This window comes from Oenanthe melanoleuca, chromosome 6 (genome assembly GCF_029582105.1).
Source record: "Oenanthe melanoleuca isolate GR-GAL-2019-014 chromosome 6, OMel1.0, whole genome shotgun sequence".
In the NCBI taxonomy this organism is placed as follows: Eukaryota; Metazoa; Chordata; class Aves; order Passeriformes; family Muscicapidae; genus Oenanthe; species Oenanthe melanoleuca.
Window position 1 is genome coordinate 2,357,518 of NC_079340.1, and position 22,327 is coordinate 2,379,844.

General features: G+C 43.7%; 1 protein-coding gene across 1 annotated transcript in view; it reads left to right on the top strand.

The window, feature by feature from the left end:
• Positions 1 to 22,327, top strand: part of PTEN (phosphatase and tensin homolog) — a 47,764-nt gene that overhangs the window by 14,575 nt on the left and 10,862 nt on the right. Inside the window, exons 2-7 of the mRNA XM_056495535.1 lie at positions 1,379 to 1,463; positions 5,578 to 5,622; positions 9,962 to 10,005; positions 13,166 to 13,404; positions 18,470 to 18,611; positions 21,038 to 21,204. Coding sequence (XP_056351510.1) covers positions 1,379 to 1,463; positions 5,578 to 5,622; positions 9,962 to 10,005; positions 13,166 to 13,404; positions 18,470 to 18,611; positions 21,038 to 21,204 — 722 coding nt within the window. The remainder of the gene's footprint in view (positions 1 to 1,378; positions 1,464 to 5,577; positions 5,623 to 9,961; positions 10,006 to 13,165; positions 13,405 to 18,469; positions 18,612 to 21,037; positions 21,205 to 22,327) is intronic.

Consider the following 22,327-nt stretch of genomic DNA (forward strand, 5'->3'; position numbering starts at 1 on the left):
TTTGCTAATTATATAGCACCTTTTGTTAATTAAAGAGGTGTGAACTGCTTGCTGAGTAAAATAGATCAGAGGGAAATTTAAAGTTTGTGCTTTGAGGTTATCCCAAGCTCTGTAAGTTAAGCACTTTAATGTTTGGTTGGGTTTTTTTTTTCCCTCAATATGCGTTTTTTTAGTGTTTGGACTAGTACAGAATAAACTGGAAACCAGACACAAACCTGTTTCAGTGTCTGTATTTAAAACAGCCACAAATATTTATTTGGCTTACTCCAAAGCTTTTTCATAATTTTCTCTTTGTCTGTACAAATAATCTGTTGAATGTCCCAAGCAGACCTATGTCTATTAATACTTGGATTACAACACAGTAAATGCTAATTTTTTTTTTTTTCCACGAGTACAAAACATTATTTCCGTGTATTCAGTTCCTAATGTTTTTCTGAAGCCTTGCAGTTAATGGTGTCAATGCAGAACTTGGTCTGTGCTGCTCTGCTCTGAGGACTTGTGGGAATTTTGCAAGGGTGGAGTAAAGTAGTTTGTGTCCTACTTGAGGCATTTCTTCATGCACAAGTAACTGGAATTTTAATATCTTGGAAGCTGATGCAGTGTCTCTCATTCTGATGTGATTATTATTTGGAACTTTGGTATATTTTGACCATGAAAATAAAAATGAGTCTTAAAAGGGTGGGATAATTTAGGTTGAGAGGGCCCTCTGGAAATCACCTCCTCCAGCCCCCCTTTTTAAAGCAGAGCCAGCTTCAAACATATCATGCTTTGTTCTTGCTCCTTCTAAAATTAGTTTGAGGAGGAGTATGTTAATGTGGCAGGGCTGTTTCGAGCTGCTGCTTTCATTTCTGGTTTGCTTTTCAGCTGAGTTTTTTCACTACATTATCATTTCTAATAATGTTTTAAACTTGGGAAGACTTTCTTTTCTGGAACTGTGTTAAAAAAATCCATATATCATTTCACCACAGGGAAAATAAATACCAGTAATTTTCTAGCAGTTGTGAGTTCTTTACTACATCAGCTCTAAATGTAAACTTAAAATTTTCCTATTTGCCCTTTTTTCCTTAGCATTGATTTGTTTGGCTAGGAGGTGCTTTTCTTAAATTCTTTTATCCTGGTTGCTTTTGGCAGGTAGTGAATTGCAGGTAGCTCAGATTAAGAAATGAGGATATTTGTTCAGAAGTTGGTAATTGTTGGGGTGTTTTTGATAGGCAAGGTATATAATCCTTTTCAGATCTGCACATTCCCACCTATTGCATGCAGTCTCTTGAGTTGTTGCTCTGATTTGGGTCCAGCTACACATGTGATTAATATCCATTTAATGCTTTGGTAGAGATTTCATATGTTTTATAAATATTTCCCTAACTTGCATATTCAGATATTTATCCAAACATAATTGCTATGGGCTTTCCTGCAGAGAGGCTTGAAGGAGTGTACCGGAACAACATTGATGATGTAGTAAGGTAAGGCTTGATTTTTCTTTTCCTTAACTTACAAAACTTAAAATAATCTTTCCTCCACTCATATATGTCCTGCTGAGGAAAGGCTGTGGGTTCTGACTTGTACAAATGCTGAGATTTTTTTACATCTTGTAGATGTTATCTTAATAGCTTTCCTGAAAAATATTGGAAACAACAAAAAACAGCCAGGCTGCTGTTCTGGGCTGATCTCAAATACATATAATCTGCTTTTTTAGTGGGAAAAATTGACTGCAGTAAGTTGTGTTGGAGTAAAAAAAGGTTATTTACTTAAAGAAAGACATCAATCCATGCCACTCTTCAGTGTCAAGAGGTTCCTCAGGTTGCTGATGGTATTTCAGGATAAGTTTGCCCTTATCCTTTTTTCAATCAATAAATGAAATGCTCTATAAGTAAATTTTGGTTTCAAGTAGTAAATATGGGTGACTTTATTTAAAGGCTTTTACATTTGGTTGTGTTGGATAATTATGGACAAGGAGAAAGATGACCTAAAATCTGTTACTGCTGGTAAAAAAGCCCCTATAGGTTGTAATTTTTAATTTTAAATAAAGTTGTTACTCTGAACTGCTGTCTGCAATTGAGGAAGAGGTGGGGAGTGTTGTAATTAATTTAGTTAAATGGAGAGGTGAGAGGTTGCATTAAAAACTGAACCCTTGGTAGAAGCTGCCAAAAGTTGGTGGTTTTAGGATTAGAAGTTGTGATTTTTGTGAAGTCATGATTCTTTGGAGATCATTTGAAGTCCTGAGCACAGTAGCTCCATGAGAGACTCAGCCTTTGGGGCAGGGGGATCACAAGGAAGGTTTTGGGATCAGGAAGGAAGGTTTTCAGGGAAGGCAGTGGCTGTGTGTGAGCAAGGAGGTGCCAGGGGGAGTGTCCCATAATTGTGCAAAGTGTTCCCACATGGCATCCTTGTGTCTGAGCTGGAGAGACCTGGATTGGATGGCTGGAGCATCCAGTGGACACAGCACTGGCTGGGTGGCTGCAGGGAAAGTGCTGGGGGCACAGTGACAAGCAGGATCTCAGAGGGGCTGGTACTGCTCAGCAGCTCTGTGGGTGACACTGACTGTGGCAAAGTCAAGTGCAAAGTCTGCCCCTGTGTCAGGGCAAGCCCTGGGATCAATCCAGGCTGGGGATGAGCAGCTGGAGCAGCCCTGGAGAAGGACCTGGGGGTGCTGTGGGTGAGAGCTGGGACCCAGAACCCCCCTGTGCCCTGGGCTGAGCCCCCACTGTGGGCAGCAGGGGAGGGGGGATTCTGCCCCTGTGCTCAGGTGAGACCCCACCTGGAATTCTGGTGCCTCCAGCATAAGAAGGATGTGGAACTATTGGAGCAAGTCCAGAGGAGGCAACTGAGTTGCTGATGGGGCTAGAGCCATGGCACTGGGTGGGCTTTAAGGTCTTTTCCCACCCAGACGTTTCTGGGATTCCATGATGCTACAGCTGTTGGCAGGCAGAAGTAGGGCTGCTGGAATTTCTGTGGGGATTGCAGCCAGGTTGGTACAGAAGTGAGCTGAGCTCCTCAGTTCCCACCCTGGGAACGCCAGCCTCACCTGACAGTGGTCTGGAGGCAGTGGCTCCCTGCACAGCTGCACTCAGCTGGGCTCCAGGGGGTTGGTTTTGCATGTTCCCCTGTCATGACGAAAATCACCATCCACAAATAGCACTGAAAGTGTCAGAGCCTGGAGCTGACCTGGCTGGGGGAAGTGCAGTGCCTGCATTCTCTGCTGTCTTGGTGAGAAGTCATTGCTTCTCCAGAGCTGGGCAGATCAGTGGGGTTCAGTGCAGCAGGCAGGAGACACTCAAACACTCATGGAGAGAGCGTGTGTCTGTGTCTGCTGGAGCTGTTAACAGAGGGGGAAGCTGTGTTCTCTAATTCACACAAAAAAACATTGCTTGGGGAAGCTGGGGCTGCCCCTGGATCACTGGCAGTGTCCAAGGCCAGGCTGGATGGGGCTTGGAGCAGCCTGGGATAGTGGAAGGTGTCCCTGCCCATGGCAGGGGTGGAACTGGATGGGCTTTAAGGTCCCTCCTACCCCACAAACTCCAACTTTCTTCCCCAGCAGTCAGAGGCACCTTTTCATGAAGCTGATGGGATATTCAGTCCCTGATGAACCTCTCCTTTGACAGCTGTGGGATAGGGCCAAAGGCTGGACTTCAGATAAATCACAGAATAGTTTAGGTTGGAAGGTATTTAAAGCTCATCTACTTCCACCCCTGCCATGGGCAGGGACACCTTCCGCTATCCCAGGTTTCTCCAAGCCCCATCCAACCTGGCCTTGGACACTGCCAGGGATCCAGGGGCAGCCACAGCTTCTTCTGTGCCAGGGCCTGCCCACTCTCATAGCCAAGAATTTCTTCCTAATATCTGATCTAACATGGGAATAATGTAAATAAATATTGATAGGTAGGAGTCTTTGAAGGCCTTCCTCCATTCACAGCATTGATTTCAGTAGCTTCTGGATGAAGGAAAATACATTTTAGTGGTTGACTAGGTAGATATGTGTAAACTAGATTTTAGTAGGGGAATGCCAATATAATTATTAAGCTGTCCATAAACACTGATCAAAAGGAGCAATGATCACCTAAAAGCATCATCAACCAAATTAAGATAAGCAGAGATGTAGATTAAGTGGCTGCAGGGAACTGGATGCTCAAGTAGTATGACATCTGTTGTCTTGTATTTTTAAACAAGAATAAAATGTGATCATGCAGCATTCTGCATGTTGCAGTCCTCATCTGCTCTGGTCATAGGGGATTTTTTTTCCAAGTGCTTTTTATGCAGAAATCCAAGGTGCTTGAGCTCCTGAGCAATTGGTATTGAGCCAGGATCCAGCAGTGGGCTTTTTCTGACTAGCTGGTACCCTGACAAATTCCAGGCTAATGCTGGATAAGAAGTACAGCCTGCACTGCTGGCTGTCTCCTGTGACTGACACTTGGAGAGGTTTTGGATGGAATTTTGTCCTTAAAAAAATCCTTGCCTGGAAGCTTATACTCCACTTTGTGGATATTCCTGGAAAAGCAGAGGCAGCTCTCTTTGCTCTCCAGTGTGTGTTAACAAACAGGAACGTGTCCTGAAACAAATCCCTGTGTCCACCATCTTCCAGAGGCTCTCCAAGGCTGCCAACAGGGGCACCAGTGGGAGTCGGAATTTTTTTCCTCACTCAGTGTTTCACACTCGGTGCTGCACAAGGAGCACTCACATCTGTTCCCATTTTAGTGCAGGCCTTTAACCACAGGGCTCTTCTAGGTTCTTTTGGAATATTATGACTGATAACCAGAGCTTGTTTTTGCTTGAGCTTTCCAGGATTTTAGCAGCTAGTGTTTCTTTTCAATTTGAACAGCATGTTCTGTCATGGCTAATTAAATTCCTTCTGGCTGATGTGCAGATACACACTGTTGATGATGTTAAGTGTAAACATTTGCATGTTATTTTTTTCTTGCACATTGCCAGGTGACACATCATATATAATCACAGCAATCCTGATGAATCATGCTTGCAGTTTGGCTCGCTGAGGCTTGTATGGGAAATTTGTGTTCCAAAGTGAGCATGGAAATGAAATGGGTGTGAAAAAGTGTAGTGGTCCTCCTTCCAAATCCCAGAATATCACTGGGGACAGACTTCAGTGGCAAATATTAAAAAACCTGGGATTAAAGTGAATAGTTCTGGCTGGAACTAAAACACAAGAGTTACTTTAACTGCTTTCCTTCCTTATGGCAAAATATTTCACATAGGTGGTTAAATAGGAAGTGTTAACAGATACCTGGTGCAGTCATTGCTTTCTGTTTGAAAATAACCAAGCCTTCCCCAGCTTCTTTACTGCAGGTGTTTTAGGAATCAGGAAATCAGTCCATGTACAGTAAATATTTCAGTTTCAGGTCAGATCTTGGTTCCCTTAGTTGCACTAGTCATGATATCAATCCTGTTGGATTGTTTGGATGAGATTTCCAACATGCTGCCCCCTTGATTTTTGGGGCACTGCAGGGCTGGGACTGGGAATGCAGAACTGCACATGCTGGTTGGTGCTTTAAGGATGCTGTAAATTAAGGTCAATATTATTCAATGTATATTAATGCATACTTTTTTTTTTTTTTCCTCTTGAAGGTTTTTGGATTCAAAGCATAAAAACCATTACAAGATATACAATCTGTAAGTATGCTCTTAAAGATGCATTCTCCAAAATAATGACTTCTAAAAATAGCTGAGGAGTGCAAGTGGCTTGTTGCTGTCCTGAAGCAGAGCTGGAGATGTTTTGCACATTTCTTAAAACAATTAAGCCTGATTGAGAGCACTGGTACTTCATTTAGTGGAGCTGAGTGAGGTTAAATGAAATGCTGGTGTGTATTCGAGTTACTTGAACGCTTTTAAATGACTTGGCATCCAGCCCATCTGGAGCTTGGGCCATGTGATTAAAAAGTGAAAAGTAATTCACAGCAGGCTTTCTGTTCATGTATTAATGTCCAGTTGCCAAATGAATATTTTCCTGGGTTTTTTCTCAAATTTTTTAAAAATCAAACTGCATTGATACCCAGGCTCTGTTTGCTTCCTCCCTCTTTTTGTCTGTCCCTGTTTATTACCTTGAAAAAGCTGTTGGAGCAATTGGTGGTGGTTTCTGACTTCTCTCAGTGTAATGTTTTCATGTGAAAATTTGGTTCTGCAGAAAGGCTAATTTCATTTGTTTAAATGATTTGGTCATGTCAAAGAGTTATGGTTTTCCTACCCCTCATTTTTTTCCCTAAAAATCTAAGTTGAAGATTAATTCTCTGAATTGTTACATCTTTATTACTTTTTTTAATGAATATGTTTTTAAATAGCTACAATTAATAGAAAAATTAGTGTAGTACTGGAATCCAGGCAATGCATGACATTGTAATCTGTCAGTCACTAAAACAAGTATTTAAAAATAAGGATTTAAATGTGCCTCTAGATTAGCTGAAGGATTGTGCATCAATCAAAGTTGTTCCCTGATATTGGAGAGAAGTGACAGTAGAAGCTGAGGAACCTTCCAGTGGTCATTGAAGATGTTTTGGAGCAGAAAAAAATACATAAAAAGGAGAGACATTGGTCACCTTTCATAGTGTTCAGTAGCAAAATTATATTTTCCAGCTTAGGAGCTTTCCAGAGTGTCCTTTTAATAGATGGATACAATTTCTGGGTGGAAAGGCCAGTGCTTCCCAGAAGAGCTGATGGCTCCTTGGCATGCTGGTGCAGGTAGAGGAGGTAAATCCTGGCTCTGTTCCTGTGGAATCTTCTGGAGCTCAGCTCTGGAGATCTGGAACATTTAAAATCAAACCTTGGTTCACCAGCCCTCCCCAAAGCCTCCTGCTTGTTTTGAGGATCAAAGCAGAGCACAGCTCAGTCCCTCAGCCCTGCACAGGAGCAGCTTTAAAGTTTGTGAGTGAGAAGAGCAGTGGTGAGACAAATGCATTTTACATTTTTGTTGCTGCTCTGTGTGTTTTCAGCTGTGGAAAAAACTTGCCCAGGTGTGCCAAAGGTTTTTGTTTTCAGGTTCTTTATATAAAAATTGATTTTCTTGTTGTTAACTGCAAAACAATCACAGATGAGTGTTCCTAAAATTACTTCATTCATTCCAAGATGAAAAATTTTGGGGGATAAAACTGTCTGGAGAGATCTTAATGCTTGTGCAGGCAAAATTTATACACATAAAGTGCCATCAGGTGAATTGTGGCAATGTTTGGTCAGGAGATGGGAAGGAATTGCATCCATCAGGTATTCCTGAGAACTCCATTTCTTCAGATCAAGCTGCTCTTTTGTAAATAAGGATCTATTGTCTGTGTTTCAAAGGAGGAGGTGGGAGTTCAGGGGAGTTAAGTGATTATAGTCAGAATTATTTCAGAATCTGTCATGGGATTTGAGTTCCCTTAAGGTAGCTGTTCCATGAAGTTGATAATAATGTATGTATTGAGCAGTTTTATCTAAAAGGATTTTGAGATTTTTTTTCTGAAACTATGCCAGTTATGCCCCATCCTCACATCTTGGATTTTAACTTCTCAGCAGTTTGAGCAGTTTAATTTTCCTTCTTGTGTTGCTTCTCTCCTGTTTGCCTTTAACCCTTTGCTATTTCTCCAGTATTCTCTTTAATTCTGTTCTTCCACTTGGATCTCTTACCTTCCCATGCTGACAGATTGTCACCTGCCCTGTTGTAATCACCTCCATCTTCTCCAGTGGGTTTCCTTGAACTGTCCTGCAGGCAGGTGGTTAAAGAAAGGAATTATGATGAAAATGAGGATTTTCTGTGCTTGCTGTCCCTGGGGCTGGGCTCTGGCAGAGGAAGCCCCTAGTTCTGTCAGCAGTTGGACCATGACTGATCAGGAGGATGCCTGGCTGGCAGCACTCTGCTTCTGGGTTGCTTTAAACTCACTTTAATGCTAAGGAAGAGCCTAAGAGCAGCCAGCCTCCTCCTTAACCCCAAAAATGCAAAAAAAAATATTCAGATTTCATCTGGAGATCTGATGCTGTTTGAGTTATTATAATGTTTAAAAGCCTCACCCCAAATGCACTTGAAGCATTAAGCCCCACTGATGTCCCCAGAGTGTGTGTTGGTGGGATTTCTGCTGCAAATACACACAAATTTAGTGCAGCTGAGCCAGGAGCTCTACACTGGTGGTGTTCAGCTCCCAGAAGAGGGCAGAGAAAGGGACATAACCATGTGCTGTGCTCAATTTCTATCCTTGGTATCAACAAAACTCTTTTTTTATCCCTCATGGTATCCTACTTGATGATACTCTCTCAAAGTTCCAAATTTGATGGGTTTTCTGCCCGTTTGTAGATTTTTTTTAAATGTTTTGAAGATTTTCATCTTTTTCTCCCTGTTTGAGCTGGGTGTTTCTTTAGAAGGAGGCAGGAAACTTTCCTGGGTTATGTTAACTGCTTTGCTTCCTAGCAGCTTGCAGAGTTCCTGTGCTGCTGGCTGCTCCATCTCTCTTGGATGTACATCCTGCATCCAGCCTCTTTCTCAAAGGCTCAAGTGCAGATAATATTTTTGTGAGTCCCCTCTGCCAGCTTAACCTGGTCACTTCTGGCCCAGAGAACGTGTCAGCAAAGTGATTGGAGCTGTGAAAGCTGCCAGGCTTTTCCCTAGCAGAGGGCAGAGCCAAGAAGACTCTGGAACTGAGGGAAAGGGAAGCACTGAGAGCATGTACAGCCCCAGCAGAGCTGCCTGTGTCCCTGCCTGTGGCTGTGTCGTGGGCAGAGCTCAGGGCAGCACCGGGGGGCTCCAGTTACAGTCACACAAGGAGCAGCCCAAAAGTCTGAGGGTCTGAAAGTGTCAGCTAAGCTCCACATGGCTCCAAAGGCTGCAGTCATAACATACCTGGTAAGCAGAGATGAGTTCATAGCAGTCCTGAAGCTGGTGTGGGATTTGGAATCCTGTGAAGAGTACAGGCTGTAATCAGAACCAAAGATCTAGGTGTGATTTCTCTACTGAAGTGACTCCAGTGGTTGTTTCAACCTGGTGTCCTTTTTCACAGAATCCCAGAATGGTTTGGGTTGGAAGGACCTTAAACATCATCTTGTTCCAGCCCCCTGCTGTGGGCAGGGATGCCATTCACTAGATCAAGTTGCTCAGGTTCCCATCCAAGCTGGTCTTGGCAGGATTCTTCTCAGTTTTCCTTTCTGAACTGCACTTCCACTCACATCATCTTCCCTGCAGGGAGCAGCTCCAAGGGAAATTCTGGAGGGTATCCACTCTTGCCTTGCTTCCCCTTTCCCCAAGATCTCATCTAGTTCTTTAGTATGCTGGTTTGGCTGGTTAGAGCCCAGCTGAGGGGTGGTTTGTCTCATCACTGGTGTTTATCCCTGGGCAAGGCAAATCCACTGTGGTTTGCTGTCCTGTCTACCTGGAGAGGGTCTCTGAGTGGGGAGAGACTGATGCAGCTCCAGAGCCTTCAGAAATGTTCTATTTCTCAGGTCTGAGGGGTTTCCCAGGCCTTCAGGGCTCTCTTAAATTCAGGAATCAGTGCCAAGTGGCAGAGCAGTGTCCCAATCAGATTGATACAGTGATTTTTGGGATAATATTCAGTGGGGCTTGTGGTGCTCCTGCAGTTTCCTTGTGATCCCCATTGCTCTGAGCACCCATGCTGCTGCTGAGGCTCCCTGACCTGTGCTCTGAGCTCAGCATCCCCTGGATGAAGGTCACAGCTGCCTGCTCTTCATGTGTTTGGCAGCAGGAAGCTGCTCCAGTGCTGGAGCTGCTCATGCCCAGGGTGAGAAGGTAATAATACTTGCATGAATTGAGTCACACTGACTAAAACATAGCCATGGACTACAATTACCAGAGGGTAAGTATTTGCCTTTCAGTAAAATAATTCACATTTTAGTGAGCAGTCTGCTGCAGAACAGTTTTTTGTGTGTAACCTCTAGTTTTCAATGATAAAGGTGATGGGCATGCATGATTTTCCAGGGTGTGACAGATGCTGGGAGTGCCTCAGAGACTTGTCTAGAACTCTTGTCTATTTTTCTTTTTCAGATGTGCTGAAAGACATTATGACACCGCCAAATTTAACTGCAGAGGTAGGTTTTTACTGCCTAATGTGTGTTCTCCTTAAACCTCAGTGAATGAAGGCCTAAAGGAGGAGCTGGTGAATAGTCATGTAGGAGATTTGGGCACAAGGAATGATGTCAGATTGCTTTGAGTCATTGGAAAAACTTGCTATATTCTTGGTGCTTTCAAAGAAGTGTGTTCCTGATAGTTAAAGATCAAGATCTAATAAAATGTCTACAGTTGCAAAAAAAAAAAAAAAAAAATCTGCAGACTGGGTTACACAGAAGTTTCAGTTCAGTGAAGTACAAACTCCTTGTACAATTTACATGTGAGGCTAGGAGGAGTCTGGTTTTTATGAAGGATGAAAATGGAGAACACTTAAGCCACTATCACTATGTGTATAAAGCAGCTTTTGGAAGATCTAGCAGAACCTTCAGATGCTAAAAAAAAGTTAATTCCCATGTGATAGTCTCTTAGAGATGAGTTGAGTCTTAGACATTCTGCAGAGCTGCCAAAAGCAGTGGGGAATCTTTCAGGGGTGCTTTTTGACCAGGTCCTTGTGAATGGAGACTGATATAGCTGTGGTGTCAGTATTACCTCCCCAGGTAATAAATAAATGAATACAGATTTACCTTTGTTCTTTGAGCAGAGGAGCATTTCTTGCTCAGAAATTGTGGTTCCTGTGCTTCAGATGAGGGAGATGAGGAGTCCTTGTGCCTACAGAATCGTAGGAGATTAACAGGTTTTGGGCTTATTCTGCATCATAGCAATGGCTCAACTTCTATTTTTCATTATTATTATTTTAAACCATCCATCTAGTTATGAAGAGGGTTTAGAACGTGACCAAAAATGTAATTGGCTGCCTTAATGTCTGAATATAGAAGGACTGAAATTGTCTTGTTGAAGTCGTCAGTGCTTCTGATTTGCTCTTACAATGCTGAATGACAGTGCCCTGAAACCTCACTCCATACTCACCAGCAAGAAAAAAGTATTTTAGGATCTGCTTGAGCAGTGCTTTGGATAAGAAGAGAAGAGGACATGTTCTAATATGGCCAGAACATATGTTTGCTTGAATTTCTGCTTTTTGCTACGGGGGTGCTCAGCTCCCTTTGCTGTCAATCCCAGCCTCAAAGGCTGTTTGTGACAGCACCTTTCACAGCTCCTCTGCACAAGACATGCTGTATTTTTTCATTTTCATCCCCGAATTAGTTAACCTCAGATAACCAAATTGGTGACTCAGGACTTCCCTTAGCAGAGGAACAAAAGTTCTACTTGAAAATCTCCTGAAGTGAACTGACTGCAAAGGGAACTTCTCATTTGTACTGAGCCTGAAGCACCAGAATAGTTCATTATTCACCCAGGATGATCTTGCATGACATTAAACCCCAAACACTGAAAGCTCTTCATCTTCTTTGGAGTAGCTTTGTGTCCATGGTTTTTCCAGTTTCTGAAATCCTTCCATGCTGGGATTGTCTTCAGCTTTGCCACAGACTCCTTTCTTCTTTTAAACTCTGTGTGCTATGGGATTCTTCTTGCAATGTGTAGGGACTGGGAGAGCGAGCAGGATTATTCTCCAAGCTGTGTGTTCCGTTGTAAGGAATCAAAATCTGTGGAGGAACTGCACCTTCTCAGGCCCTGCTCAAGACACTGCAGCTTAATGTTTCTTTCCTCTTAATCCCTCTACAACATCCCAGGGCACTCATTTCATCTTCCCACTCCAGCTTTGAAGAAAGTACCATAAGGTTTGCCTTGATTCCAAATCATGGAAAGCATCTTCAGCATCCTGTGACTACTTGGGAGTTTTCAGGCTGTTCTTTCAGGACTTCTTTACTCCCTCTTTCATGGAAACCTTGCTGGCTGTAGTTGTGATAGACTCAAAGCTGTACAGACAGATTTGCATCACTTTTGCAGCTGCTTTTCTTAGGGATTTCTAAACAAATTTCATATTTAAGTTCACATGAAACTTTGGGGATCATTTGGGGAGCCTTTGGATCTTCCATGTGGAAGAGTTTGTGTGTTAATATTTGTGAACATGTGTTGCCTCTTTAGCAAAGATTATTCACTTCATCAGCTTCCTCATTTGTTCTGGGACATGAAGGGGCAGTCTGTACTGTGAGTGAATAAACTTGTTGAGCCTTCCAAAAGGCTGTGGACTTGTCCTGCAGTCCTTCAGCAGTTCCATAACTTCATTCCTCACTTGTGCTCTTGGAGTCCTTGGGGATTCATCAAAAGGAGCCTTGCATGTGTGACTACAGAGTGGTGCTTACAAAACCAGTACAGACACTTGCCAAAAAAATGAAATGTATTCATTTTTAGCCCAGAAAAGGAAATGGTGTTTCTAGCTGAGAATTTTGAAGTGAAGCAGAATTGTGTTTTTAAGATCCCAGGGCTGTTGGTGTGGAATTGGGGTGCACTTCGAGTGCTGTTCTGCACCAGAACATTGTGTGCAGTTCTGCTCAGCAGGGTGATGCTGTCCCTCCTTTGATCTGAGCTGGGAGAAGTTTGGGTGCTTCTCTCTGCTTACTGCTTATTTTTTGCTCTCTTGAGTTTTCTTGCATTTCCTGCATTGCTTGAAATTCTTTCCATCCCTAGATGGAAAAGTGTGTTTGAATACACCCATCAGAAAGGACAGCCTTGCTCAGTGCTTTGACTAAACTCCATAAGTATTGCCAGTGCCTTACCTGAGATTCTTTTTGAAATATGGAACTGGCAGGTTTTTGTTTCACAAGGCCTTTGAGCAGATTCTGAGACTTTGTTCCCAGTGTAGACCCAACTGTGTTCAGTAATTTTTCTGCAAAGTTCCTGTTGTCTGCTCAGTGACTGAGGTCTGGCCCTGTTCTCTCTCAGCAGGTAGTTTAATTATTGCTGGAGTAATGGCTTTTCACAAGGTTATTCTGTGTGCCAGCATGCTCTTAAATTCTAGAAAATTCATGTTACAGAGCCTGTGCAGCTCAGTTCAATAGAGGTGTGAAATACTTGCTCTGTGGAGCAGGATGCCTGTTAACAGATTAATGGAGAGATGTCTGCAGTGCTTATGATACCCTGAATAATAGTGGAATTAAAAACACATATCAATATGTAAGATAGGGGGGCTTGCTGAATAACTTAATTTTTCCATGCTTGTCCCAGAGGTGACCTGGGCTTGCTTTGCCTTTTGAGGTTCTGATGAACTCCTCCTTCTCCCTGCAGTTGCACAGTACCCTTTCGAAGACCATAACCCACCACAGCTGGAGCTCATCAAACCTTTTTGTGAAGATCTTGACCAGTGGCTAAGTGAAGATGACAATCATGTGGCAGCAATCCACTGTAAAGCTGGAAAGGGACGAACTGGTGTAATGATTTGTGCATATTTGTTGCATCGAGGCAAGTTTTTAAGGGCCCAAGAAGCCCTAGATTTCTATGGGGAAGTAAGGACCAGAGACAAGAAGGTGAGCTGTTGCTGTTTTTCTGTCCCTCAACCTTTAACTTGCTGCTTTTCCTTCTTGAGATCCATTTGATGCTCAAACCCTTTAAGTGTGATATCTGATTTAGCTCCAGTAGGATTGGATCAGTGCAGTTGGAAATAGAAAAGCTTTCCTAAGCAGCAGTAGCCTTTAGTCATAACACTAAACCAGGTTTTAACATGTCCTGTTCAAGAAGACCTGGTTTTAAATGGCTTTTTCAGCACTGTTCTGCTGCTTGGTGCATCAGTGGGGCAGTGACCTTTCTCATTCAGCATTTTCAGCTCAAATGAGAGGATTGTTTCAGCTGATTTTGCCTGAATGGATAAGTTGTTCATCTCCTCAGGTTCCCTTGGCTGCTGTCATGGGGTTTGGAGATGCATATTTCCCAACTGGAAAGCCCTTACTGTTGGATGCCCCTTGTCAGTAAGGGATAGTTTACCTTTCTGGCAGAGTTAGGTCTCATCAATGAGAATTTAACCTCCTTACTTGAAATCTTCTCCAGAGATAAGATGTGACTTTTAAGGTCATTTTAGCAAGTTTCCCTGCTCATCTTCCATTATTTCCCTGAGTGTATTGGTTGAGGATCCCAAGGGGATCATCCTTGCAAGCCAGTTTCAACCTCCTCAAGCAAAGAGCTCTCCCTGTTCCTGGAGTATTTACACAAAGTATTAATTTCACAGTGTGTTGGTCTCTAATAAGAGCAGCTTCGTGTGTGAAGGCTGTTGAGAGCAGAAGTGTCACATAAGGAATTTTAGAATTTGGCAGTTAGTTCATTGGAAGGAGCAAGGAACTCCTCAGTTTGCTCTGCTGACAAGGTGGAGCTGTTATTCCATGTACTGCTGAGTTAGTTAGACTTAGTGGTGTAATGCTGGAGTGGAGACAAGGTCAGGGTTTCCCATCAGAACTTTGTGGCTTTTGGTAAAAGTGCATGAGAGAGACTGGGAATGAGCAGTAGATTCCTCCTGTTGATAAGGGTTATTTCCAGAGCTGGATAAAGCAGCATGAAAATGACAGAACTGAACAAATACACAGTGAAATGCTGTGCCTCAGTTTCCCTTTTGTGAAAAGAAGGTTGTGTTTCTGCAAGGTCAGTTGGGTGTTTATCAGTAACCCAGGGGTACCTTGGGCATCTTGGATGGGAGAGAGAACTCAGTGAGCAGGAGGAGTGAGAGCCTTGTTTACTTGTCTGTAAATACTGTCTGTAACCAGCCACTTGTTTTGGTTTCAGTGTCTCTGACTTTTCCCTTCCCAGCTTCACTCGAGCATGGTTATCTTGATGTGGCCAGTGGGCAGCATGTGATTCACATAACCCTTCAGTAGTGTTTATAAACAGGTATTCCAGTGCAGGTTTCTGGAGCCTTTTCTTCCCTTGTGGCCCATATTTCAGCGTGATATGTCAAGTGCTGCTCTCTGATTTGATATTTCACCACACCTTTGTGTAACTGACTTCCTCAATTCAGAGTCAATGAGGCATCCAAAGAGCTGTTTGCACAAAGGGACAAGCAGATGCCTTTTTTTCCTTTCTTTTTGGGCCAACATAGGTATGGTAAAGGAGAATGGCTTTAATAGGGACCAGATTTTCTTGGTTTAAAGCAAGAACAAGGTGCCCACTCTGCACCTGTGGCTGCTGAGAACAGCCCAGCTACAATCACTGCTGCCATTAATGCTCATGGCACAGTGCTGCTGCGAGGGCTCAGGCTGTGCTGGCAGGAAGTGTGAGTCTAATTGCAAGAGGAAGTATGACTAATTGGTCAAGAGCACAGCCCTGAGTACTTCTGGAGCCAGCTTTTCCCAAGTGTCTGCTGGGAGAAGCAGCTCCAGGGAGGCCTTTGCACCATCAAGTGAGAGTTGTTGGAGGTGAGGCTCAGAGTTGCTGCACAGGCTGTTCTTGTGCTGGGCAACAAGACATGGCAGAGCCCAGGCTGTCTCTGACCAAACCCTCTCATGGGGTATTTTATTTCCTCTACAAGCTGCCCTTTTGGCTTCTGAAGCTCATTGTGGGGGGGAGCTTATTCAGAAGAAGGGAGAGGTGAAGATTAGGAAGTGTGGGCTGCATGGTTGTGTCTGTCAGTCTCCACTGCTGTAGAACAGGAGTGACTTTTATTTTCCTTTTGAACCAGAGGAGATAAACTGTTTTCTGAAATGGGATAGAGAGCTCTACTTGTCTGTCAGAGCTTTGGGAAGATGTAACCCCCCCAAAAGTCCTCTAAAGAAGCTGCTGCTTCCACTGTTTGTAGGGATTGGTTTATCCCACTTTTTCCTTGTGGTAGTTACTGACACACTACTGTGATGACAAAGGCTGGCAGCTTACCTTCCTACAGCTGGAGAAGGTCTTTATTTATTCCTGCTTCTGCCTTGGAGGGTTTTGTGGTGAAGATTAGGCTTGGAAGGAAGCTCAGTGGATAGGGATCAGCTATTCAGGTGCTGGAGATGTTCCATTCAGGAGCATTCTTTGAGCACCATACACTTTTATTTTCAAGGATGGCTCCTAAGAGTTCTCATATGGTGAAAGGCTGAGAGAACTGGAGTTCTTCAGCCTGGAGAAGAGAAGCCTTGGGGTGACTTAATTGTGGCCTTCCAGTACCTGAAGGAGCTGACAAGAAAGATGGAGAGAGACTCTTTACAAGGGCTTGTGCAGCTGTGGCTGCCCCTGGACTCCTGGAAGTGTGCTAGGCCAGGTTGGATGGGGCTTGGAGCAGCCTGGGATAGTGGAAGGTGTCCCTGACATGGCAGGGGGTGGCACTGGATGGCCTGCAAGTCCCTTCCAACCCAGACCATGCTGTATTTCTGTGGTTTCTGTAACTGAACAGGAAGTGAAAACCAATTACTTTGTGTGAGGAAGCCTCAGAATGACCCTCTGAGCAGAGCAGAGATCCCATGTCTGATGGCAGCTCTGGTGTCTGTTCTGAGGCTGCAGCTTCACTCTCACAGTAGGGTGTGTTCCTAAAGGGAGTGTGGAAATACTGTTTCCAAAATATTTGTTCTTCATAGTCCTGCCTGTGCTACCTTGAGAGGAGCAACACCTGACAGTGTTTGGGATGCCCTGGGAAGCTCTGGCATAGGGGCCAGATAAGAGGAGCTTATCTCACATCAATTTTAAAATGGTGGTGCTGGTAGATGGGAAATACTTGAACTGCTTTCCTGTCCTTATTCTTCTGAAGTAAAAGTGAGTGGTGGTTGATTGCACCCCTTGGAATATTGTTAGTTTGTTATGAAAGATTTCTGCTTGGAATTCAGACCTTTGGAAATTGAAGTTCTGAGTTCTGCTGCAGGTGGGACTGGTTTTAGGGCCTCAGGCTCTAAGGGCTGTGTCTCCAGGCAGTCACACTGTGGCTGGAGAGCTAAAACTGCCCTGTTGGACAAGTAGTGGCTTTGCTGTGACTTTGAGTATCAGGGTAAGAGTGTTCCCTTGGTTCTGGTCCTGGCCTTGCTTGTCCTGGCCAGATGTCCTGGGGTTTTTCCATAGGATGCATCCATTATGGCACAAGGAAGCTCAGGGCAGGGAAGGAATGTGTTCTCCTCACCTCTGTGCTTCCCTCCTGCCTGGCACTGCTGGGATTTGCCCAGTCCTAAAGCTCAGATCCCAGCAAATAGAACTTGAGAGCTCCCTTAAGGAGTGGGTGTGATAAGCACTGGGGACATCTGAGCCAAACCATGGCCAGTGTACAAGACTGCTTGGGAAGGTCATTGTACAAGTGCTGCAGGGAAAGGGCTTTTGTGTAATTTAGAAGCAGCTCAAGTGATAAGGAGACATAATTATCAACTTTTTTTTTTTTTTTAAATGGCAGGAAGTGGCTATTTTCATGTGTGCAGAATAGAGATTTACTAAATTAAAAGCACTTTGCCTACTCTTAGCTCCTGGCTGTTGTGAGGTGAAGCAGGTGAAACTAAAAGTTTCTAGAAATATGTGGTCTAGGTTTTGTCACCAAATGCTCACAGACTTGTGTATGAAAAATTTTTGTTTATCTCCAGTTTATTCCAATTCCATATTCGGTTTTAATCAGAAAGATTCCTTCCTGATGCTGTTGCAAGTTGTTCTAGACCATGTAATGTATTTTGTGGGAAATTAAACAATTTTTCATCTTTATCAATTTTACTTGAAAGTATTGGCTCAAAGAGCTTTAAGACTGTTCCCTTGTATGTTCCCTTTAATCTGATTTAAAATTAGTAATAAAAACATTCTTAAGTTTTATGCTGTCAAAGCAAATGTTTACCTCAGAGTTTGAACACTTTGGGCTGTTGGGCCTGTTTTAACAAAACTTTCCACATTTTTGGGAAAATATTCCAGGATGTTTTGTAAAGAGAAGGTAGCATCAGTCTTGAGTACAGTGATATTAGCAAACATTAGTCTTTTGATTTAAAGTGCTGTCAGAATGTAATTCCTGTAGTGGTAGATTCTAGGATTCCTAGATGTATTGATGCTTTAGAGTATGTTCAAGGCACCTCCTGTTGAACATTTGATTCTCTCCATCCCAAAAAAGCAGCAGCAGCATGAGGCTATTTTTGACATGACCCTCAGGGTGTCTGTGATGTTTGTTTTTAAGAAATGGCAAAAATCTGCATTCTTTGCTTCATTGCTGGAAAAGGATGTTTGGAGAGCACAGAATCACAGAAGGGTTGGGGTTGGAAGGGACCTCAGAGGGTAGTTCCAGCCCTTCTGCCACATCCATTATCCAGGATTGCCCCAAGCTCCATCCAGCCTGGCCTTGGACACTTCCAGCCACAGCTGCTCTGGGCACCCTGTGCCAGGGCCTGCCCACCCTCCCAGGAACAATTCCTTCCCAGTATTCCCTCTCACCCTGCCCTCTGGCAGTGGGAAGCCATTTTCCTTGTCCTTGTCATTCCACATTCCTTCTCCATGTTTCTTGTTGGCCCCTTCAGGTACAGGAGGGCCACACTGAGGTCACCCCAAAGCTTCTCCTCTTCAGGCTGAGTGACTCCAGTTCCCTCAGCTTTCCTGGTGGGAGAGGTGCTGGAGCACCTGGAATGACCTGTTCCTCTGGGCTTGATGTGCTCCAAGGTTTCTGACTCTTGTTTTCCCTCTGTTTAGGGAGTGACAATTCCCAGTCAGAGGCGCTACGTGTACTACTATAGCTACCTGTTAAAGAATCACCTGGATTACAGACCAGTGGCACTGCTGTTCCACAAGATGATGTTTGAAACAATTCCCATGTTCAGCAGCGGAACTTGCAGTAAGTACCAGCACCCCTCACCTCTCCTAGGGAGCCTTGTTGGCATTTGGGATGGGGTATACACCAGGAGCTGCACATCTTGGGGGAAGTCATGTGTAAACACCTCACAATCCAAAATCTGCTGACTTGAAGTAATTAAAATCTGTGGGCTCTGCCCACTGGGGTCCTCCCAGGTGTAGTCTGTGAAGGACTCATGGTTGTTTTACTACAGTTTTAAATTGGCAAGTGTGTTAATGGTTTGAAGATAAGTGATTCCATGTGTGGAACCATGAGGCTGGGAGAGACCTCCAAGATAGAGTCCAACCTGTGACCAGTCCTCACCTTGTCACCCAAACCAGAGCACTGCCACATTCACTCGTTCCTTGGACTCCTCCAGGGATGGAGACTCCACCACTCTATGTATATTTGGGTATTTTCTCCTTACTGTTATGAAAAGCCTCCTTCTTTTTTAGCACAGCAACTCTTGGGAAACATGAATTGCTGAAAAACATTTGCCTAATGGCATGTTGGCTTCCAATGCAGCAACATCATTCTTCCCATGATGTTAAAAAAAAAAAAAGAATCAGTTCAACTGGGTAAATATCTTATTAACTGTGGAGTAAACATTTCTTTATGTGGAGGTTTCTAAAGCATTAATACACCTGGTAAATGGTTAATCTCATCTGCTGATACACTGTGTGAGTAAGGAACAGCAGATTTTGTGAAGCTTTGAAATACAAAAACAAATTCTGCTCTGTCCTGTGGGCTGTGTTTCAGGGCAGTGACTGCCTTGTGTTGCGTGCTCTTTTTTTGTTGGTGGAAAAAATCTAATGGTTTTGCTATGGGGATTACAGCAATGTGTAATTAATTCCAGTGCCTCCTGTGGCTTTGATTAAACTTGCCCTGTTAATATTGTTGTGAGACAGTACCTGAACATTGTAACACACACCAGAAACAATGGAGCAGCTTGTCAGGCTGTACTGGAGGAGGCAGGGAGGAGCCTCTGCCAAAACCCCTCTGCCTCAGGGAAGAGGTGTGGAGGTTACAGATTTCTGAAGTTACACTTATTTAATGTTTTGGATGAACTGTGCTGTGCTTGTGAGTCTGAACTGCTCAAGTCAGTTGACTTGTGTGTCCATGGGAGGCTGCTGGGGTGGTGTTTTCACAGGAGGATGTTAGGATAGACAACAGACTGGCCAAGCACCTGAGAACATAAATTAACTATCAGGCTCAACAGTTGTAGGCTGCAGTATTTGAAGGTTCTGTGGAGTTCTCAGTGATTTTTCAGTATGTGCAGTGCATGGTCTGTGTTGCCAGCTGTGATGGCAGTAATTTTACCAATGTGATAACTTCCAGGCTGCCTTCCTTTGTTACCATTCTGCTGCTTTAAAGTCACTGGCAGAGCCCAGCCTCTAGGGCAGAATGAGGGGATGACAGTTTCACAGCTCTGAGGATTCAAAGGAGAGAAAGAGAAGGCACAGCAACTTCCAGGGTCTGAAGAGGCTGCAGGGAAGCTGGAGAGGGACTGCAACAGGAGCTGTGGTGATAGAATGGGGAGGAATGGCTTGATGCTGTCAGAAGGGAAATTTAGGTGAGATATTCCTGGGCAGGCCCTGGCACAGGGTGCCCCTGACACTCGTTGTGGGGGAGAGCTTAGTCAGAAGAAGGGAGTGGTGAAGATAGGGATAGTGGAAGGTGTCCCTGCCCATGGCACTGGATGGCCTTCAAGGTCCCTTCCCACCCAAACCATTCTGGGATTCTCTGAGCCTGCCAGTAATAGTTTCATTGCTGGGCCCTTCAGCAGGACAGTGTGGGTGTGTTTAGTAGGGGCTTCCACAGCTCAGGGCTGACCTGACCATTTCCAAAGCAACTCCTCTAAACTGGACCAAAACCCCTCTTAATTTTGGTGTTACCCCTGCAGATTTAATTGAGGAAGTTATGCCAGGGTTGGCACTTCTCTGGTGATGGTTTACAGACCAGCTTAGGCTCTGCTGGTGCTGGTTGTTTTTCAGTATTAATGTTCAATTTTGTCCATGTGTTTGCTTGTTTGTGTAAGAGCAGAGTCAGTTTGTGCTGGCATGACCAGCCACTCTACAATTGGAAGAAGAGGCAAGAGAGAATAAAACCTCTCACTTTGGTCTGTGTAATAGAGAGGAGAGGGAAAATGCAAAGAACAGTCAAGCAGTTGTCTCATTTTACAGTCATTATATTAAAAAGAAATAACGTTTTAGGAGCTCCCTGGTGACCTGAAAGTGAAGGACAGACATTTTTAAGGTTTTCCAGTAGCATCTGGCAAAGTTTGATCCCCTGTGGTGTTAAACCCTTCACAGAAGTTTAGTTAGCTTTGAAAACACCACAGCTCACGATTTAATTTCTGCTACCAATATTGTGCTTTTTGACACTTTTGAGGTTTTTCTCACCAAGTGCCATTCTGTTTTGCCACACAGATCCTCAGTTTGTGGTATACCAGCTAAAGGTAAAGATATTCACCTCCCCTTCAGGACCCTCACGACGTGAAGACAAGTACATGTACTTTGAATTCCCTCAACCTTTGCCGGTATGCGGTGATATCAAAGTGGAATTTTTCCACAAACAGAACAAGATGTTGAAAAAGGTTGGTTTCCTTTGCTTTTTCTGGAAAATGTTGTCAAGCCAGCCCCTGATGCTGGGGGTTGGGATGTTGGTTATTTTTTCAGGGCTGTGTAATCACGGCATTTCATTCTTTGATGTCTGGTTTTCCCAAGGAGCCAATCGACCACAAAATGAAAGCTGGATGTTTGGGGAGTTGGTGAGATTAAGTACAAAGGTTGGGTAAAAATGATCCTGGGTCTGTATTGCAGTCGTTTGGGTAGTAGTGAGTAATCTAATTGAGGAAGAAACATTCACCTTCTAAAAATAGACTTGCATACTGAGCAAGTTAACTCCAGCTGTTTTCTTCACTAAATTTTCCTGAGGTTTGAGCAGGCAGAGAAGATCCTGTCTGTGCTGTTGGCTGATTTGTACCCATCTGTCAAATTTAGCTGGATTTCTGAGATAATTGAGTTCCCACGCACTTTGTGAAAAGTATCTCTGCAATCTCTTCCACCACCTCTGTGTTCCCAGCTGCAGTGCCTTGACATTAGAGAATTCCCTCAGAGCTGAGGATTTTGGTAGGGTCTCAGTTGTGGAAAAAAAATAGTCTAAGACTTACTTTGAAACCAAAGTCAGCCAGTTCTTAAAGCTGAATCCTTTCTTCAGTTCTGGTGCTTGTGGAGCCACTTTGGATCTACCAGAGTGAAAAGTGAGGATGAGATTGTTCTGATTAAAGGCTACCTTGGTATTTGCTACTTAAAACTCCTCATCAGTAGTTATGCCCTCTTGAATGGTGGTTAGAAAACTTAGGAGCATTCAGTGAGTGAATTCCTAAAAGTAAGAAATGCTAAAGTGGATCAAGAGACAAAGAAGTGATGAGGTAACATCACTTAGAGCTGTGCACACAGGTTGTACCTGCCAGCTGTGTGTGAAGATACATGCACAATGTTGTGTGGGTGTGCTTGTGTGAACAAGTTGAATTCATGTGCTGGTATCTGCAAAAGTTTCTGGACAGTTCCTTAGTTGCCCTGTTTTCCTTCTCTGCCTGTTTGATGAGATGTTTTGAGTCATTGCAGTTAGGTGCAGTACAGAGACTGTAAAAGCATTTTAAAAGTAGAAATTCTGCTTCAAAGCTGAGATTATTGATGTGCAGCAGCCAGTTTTGA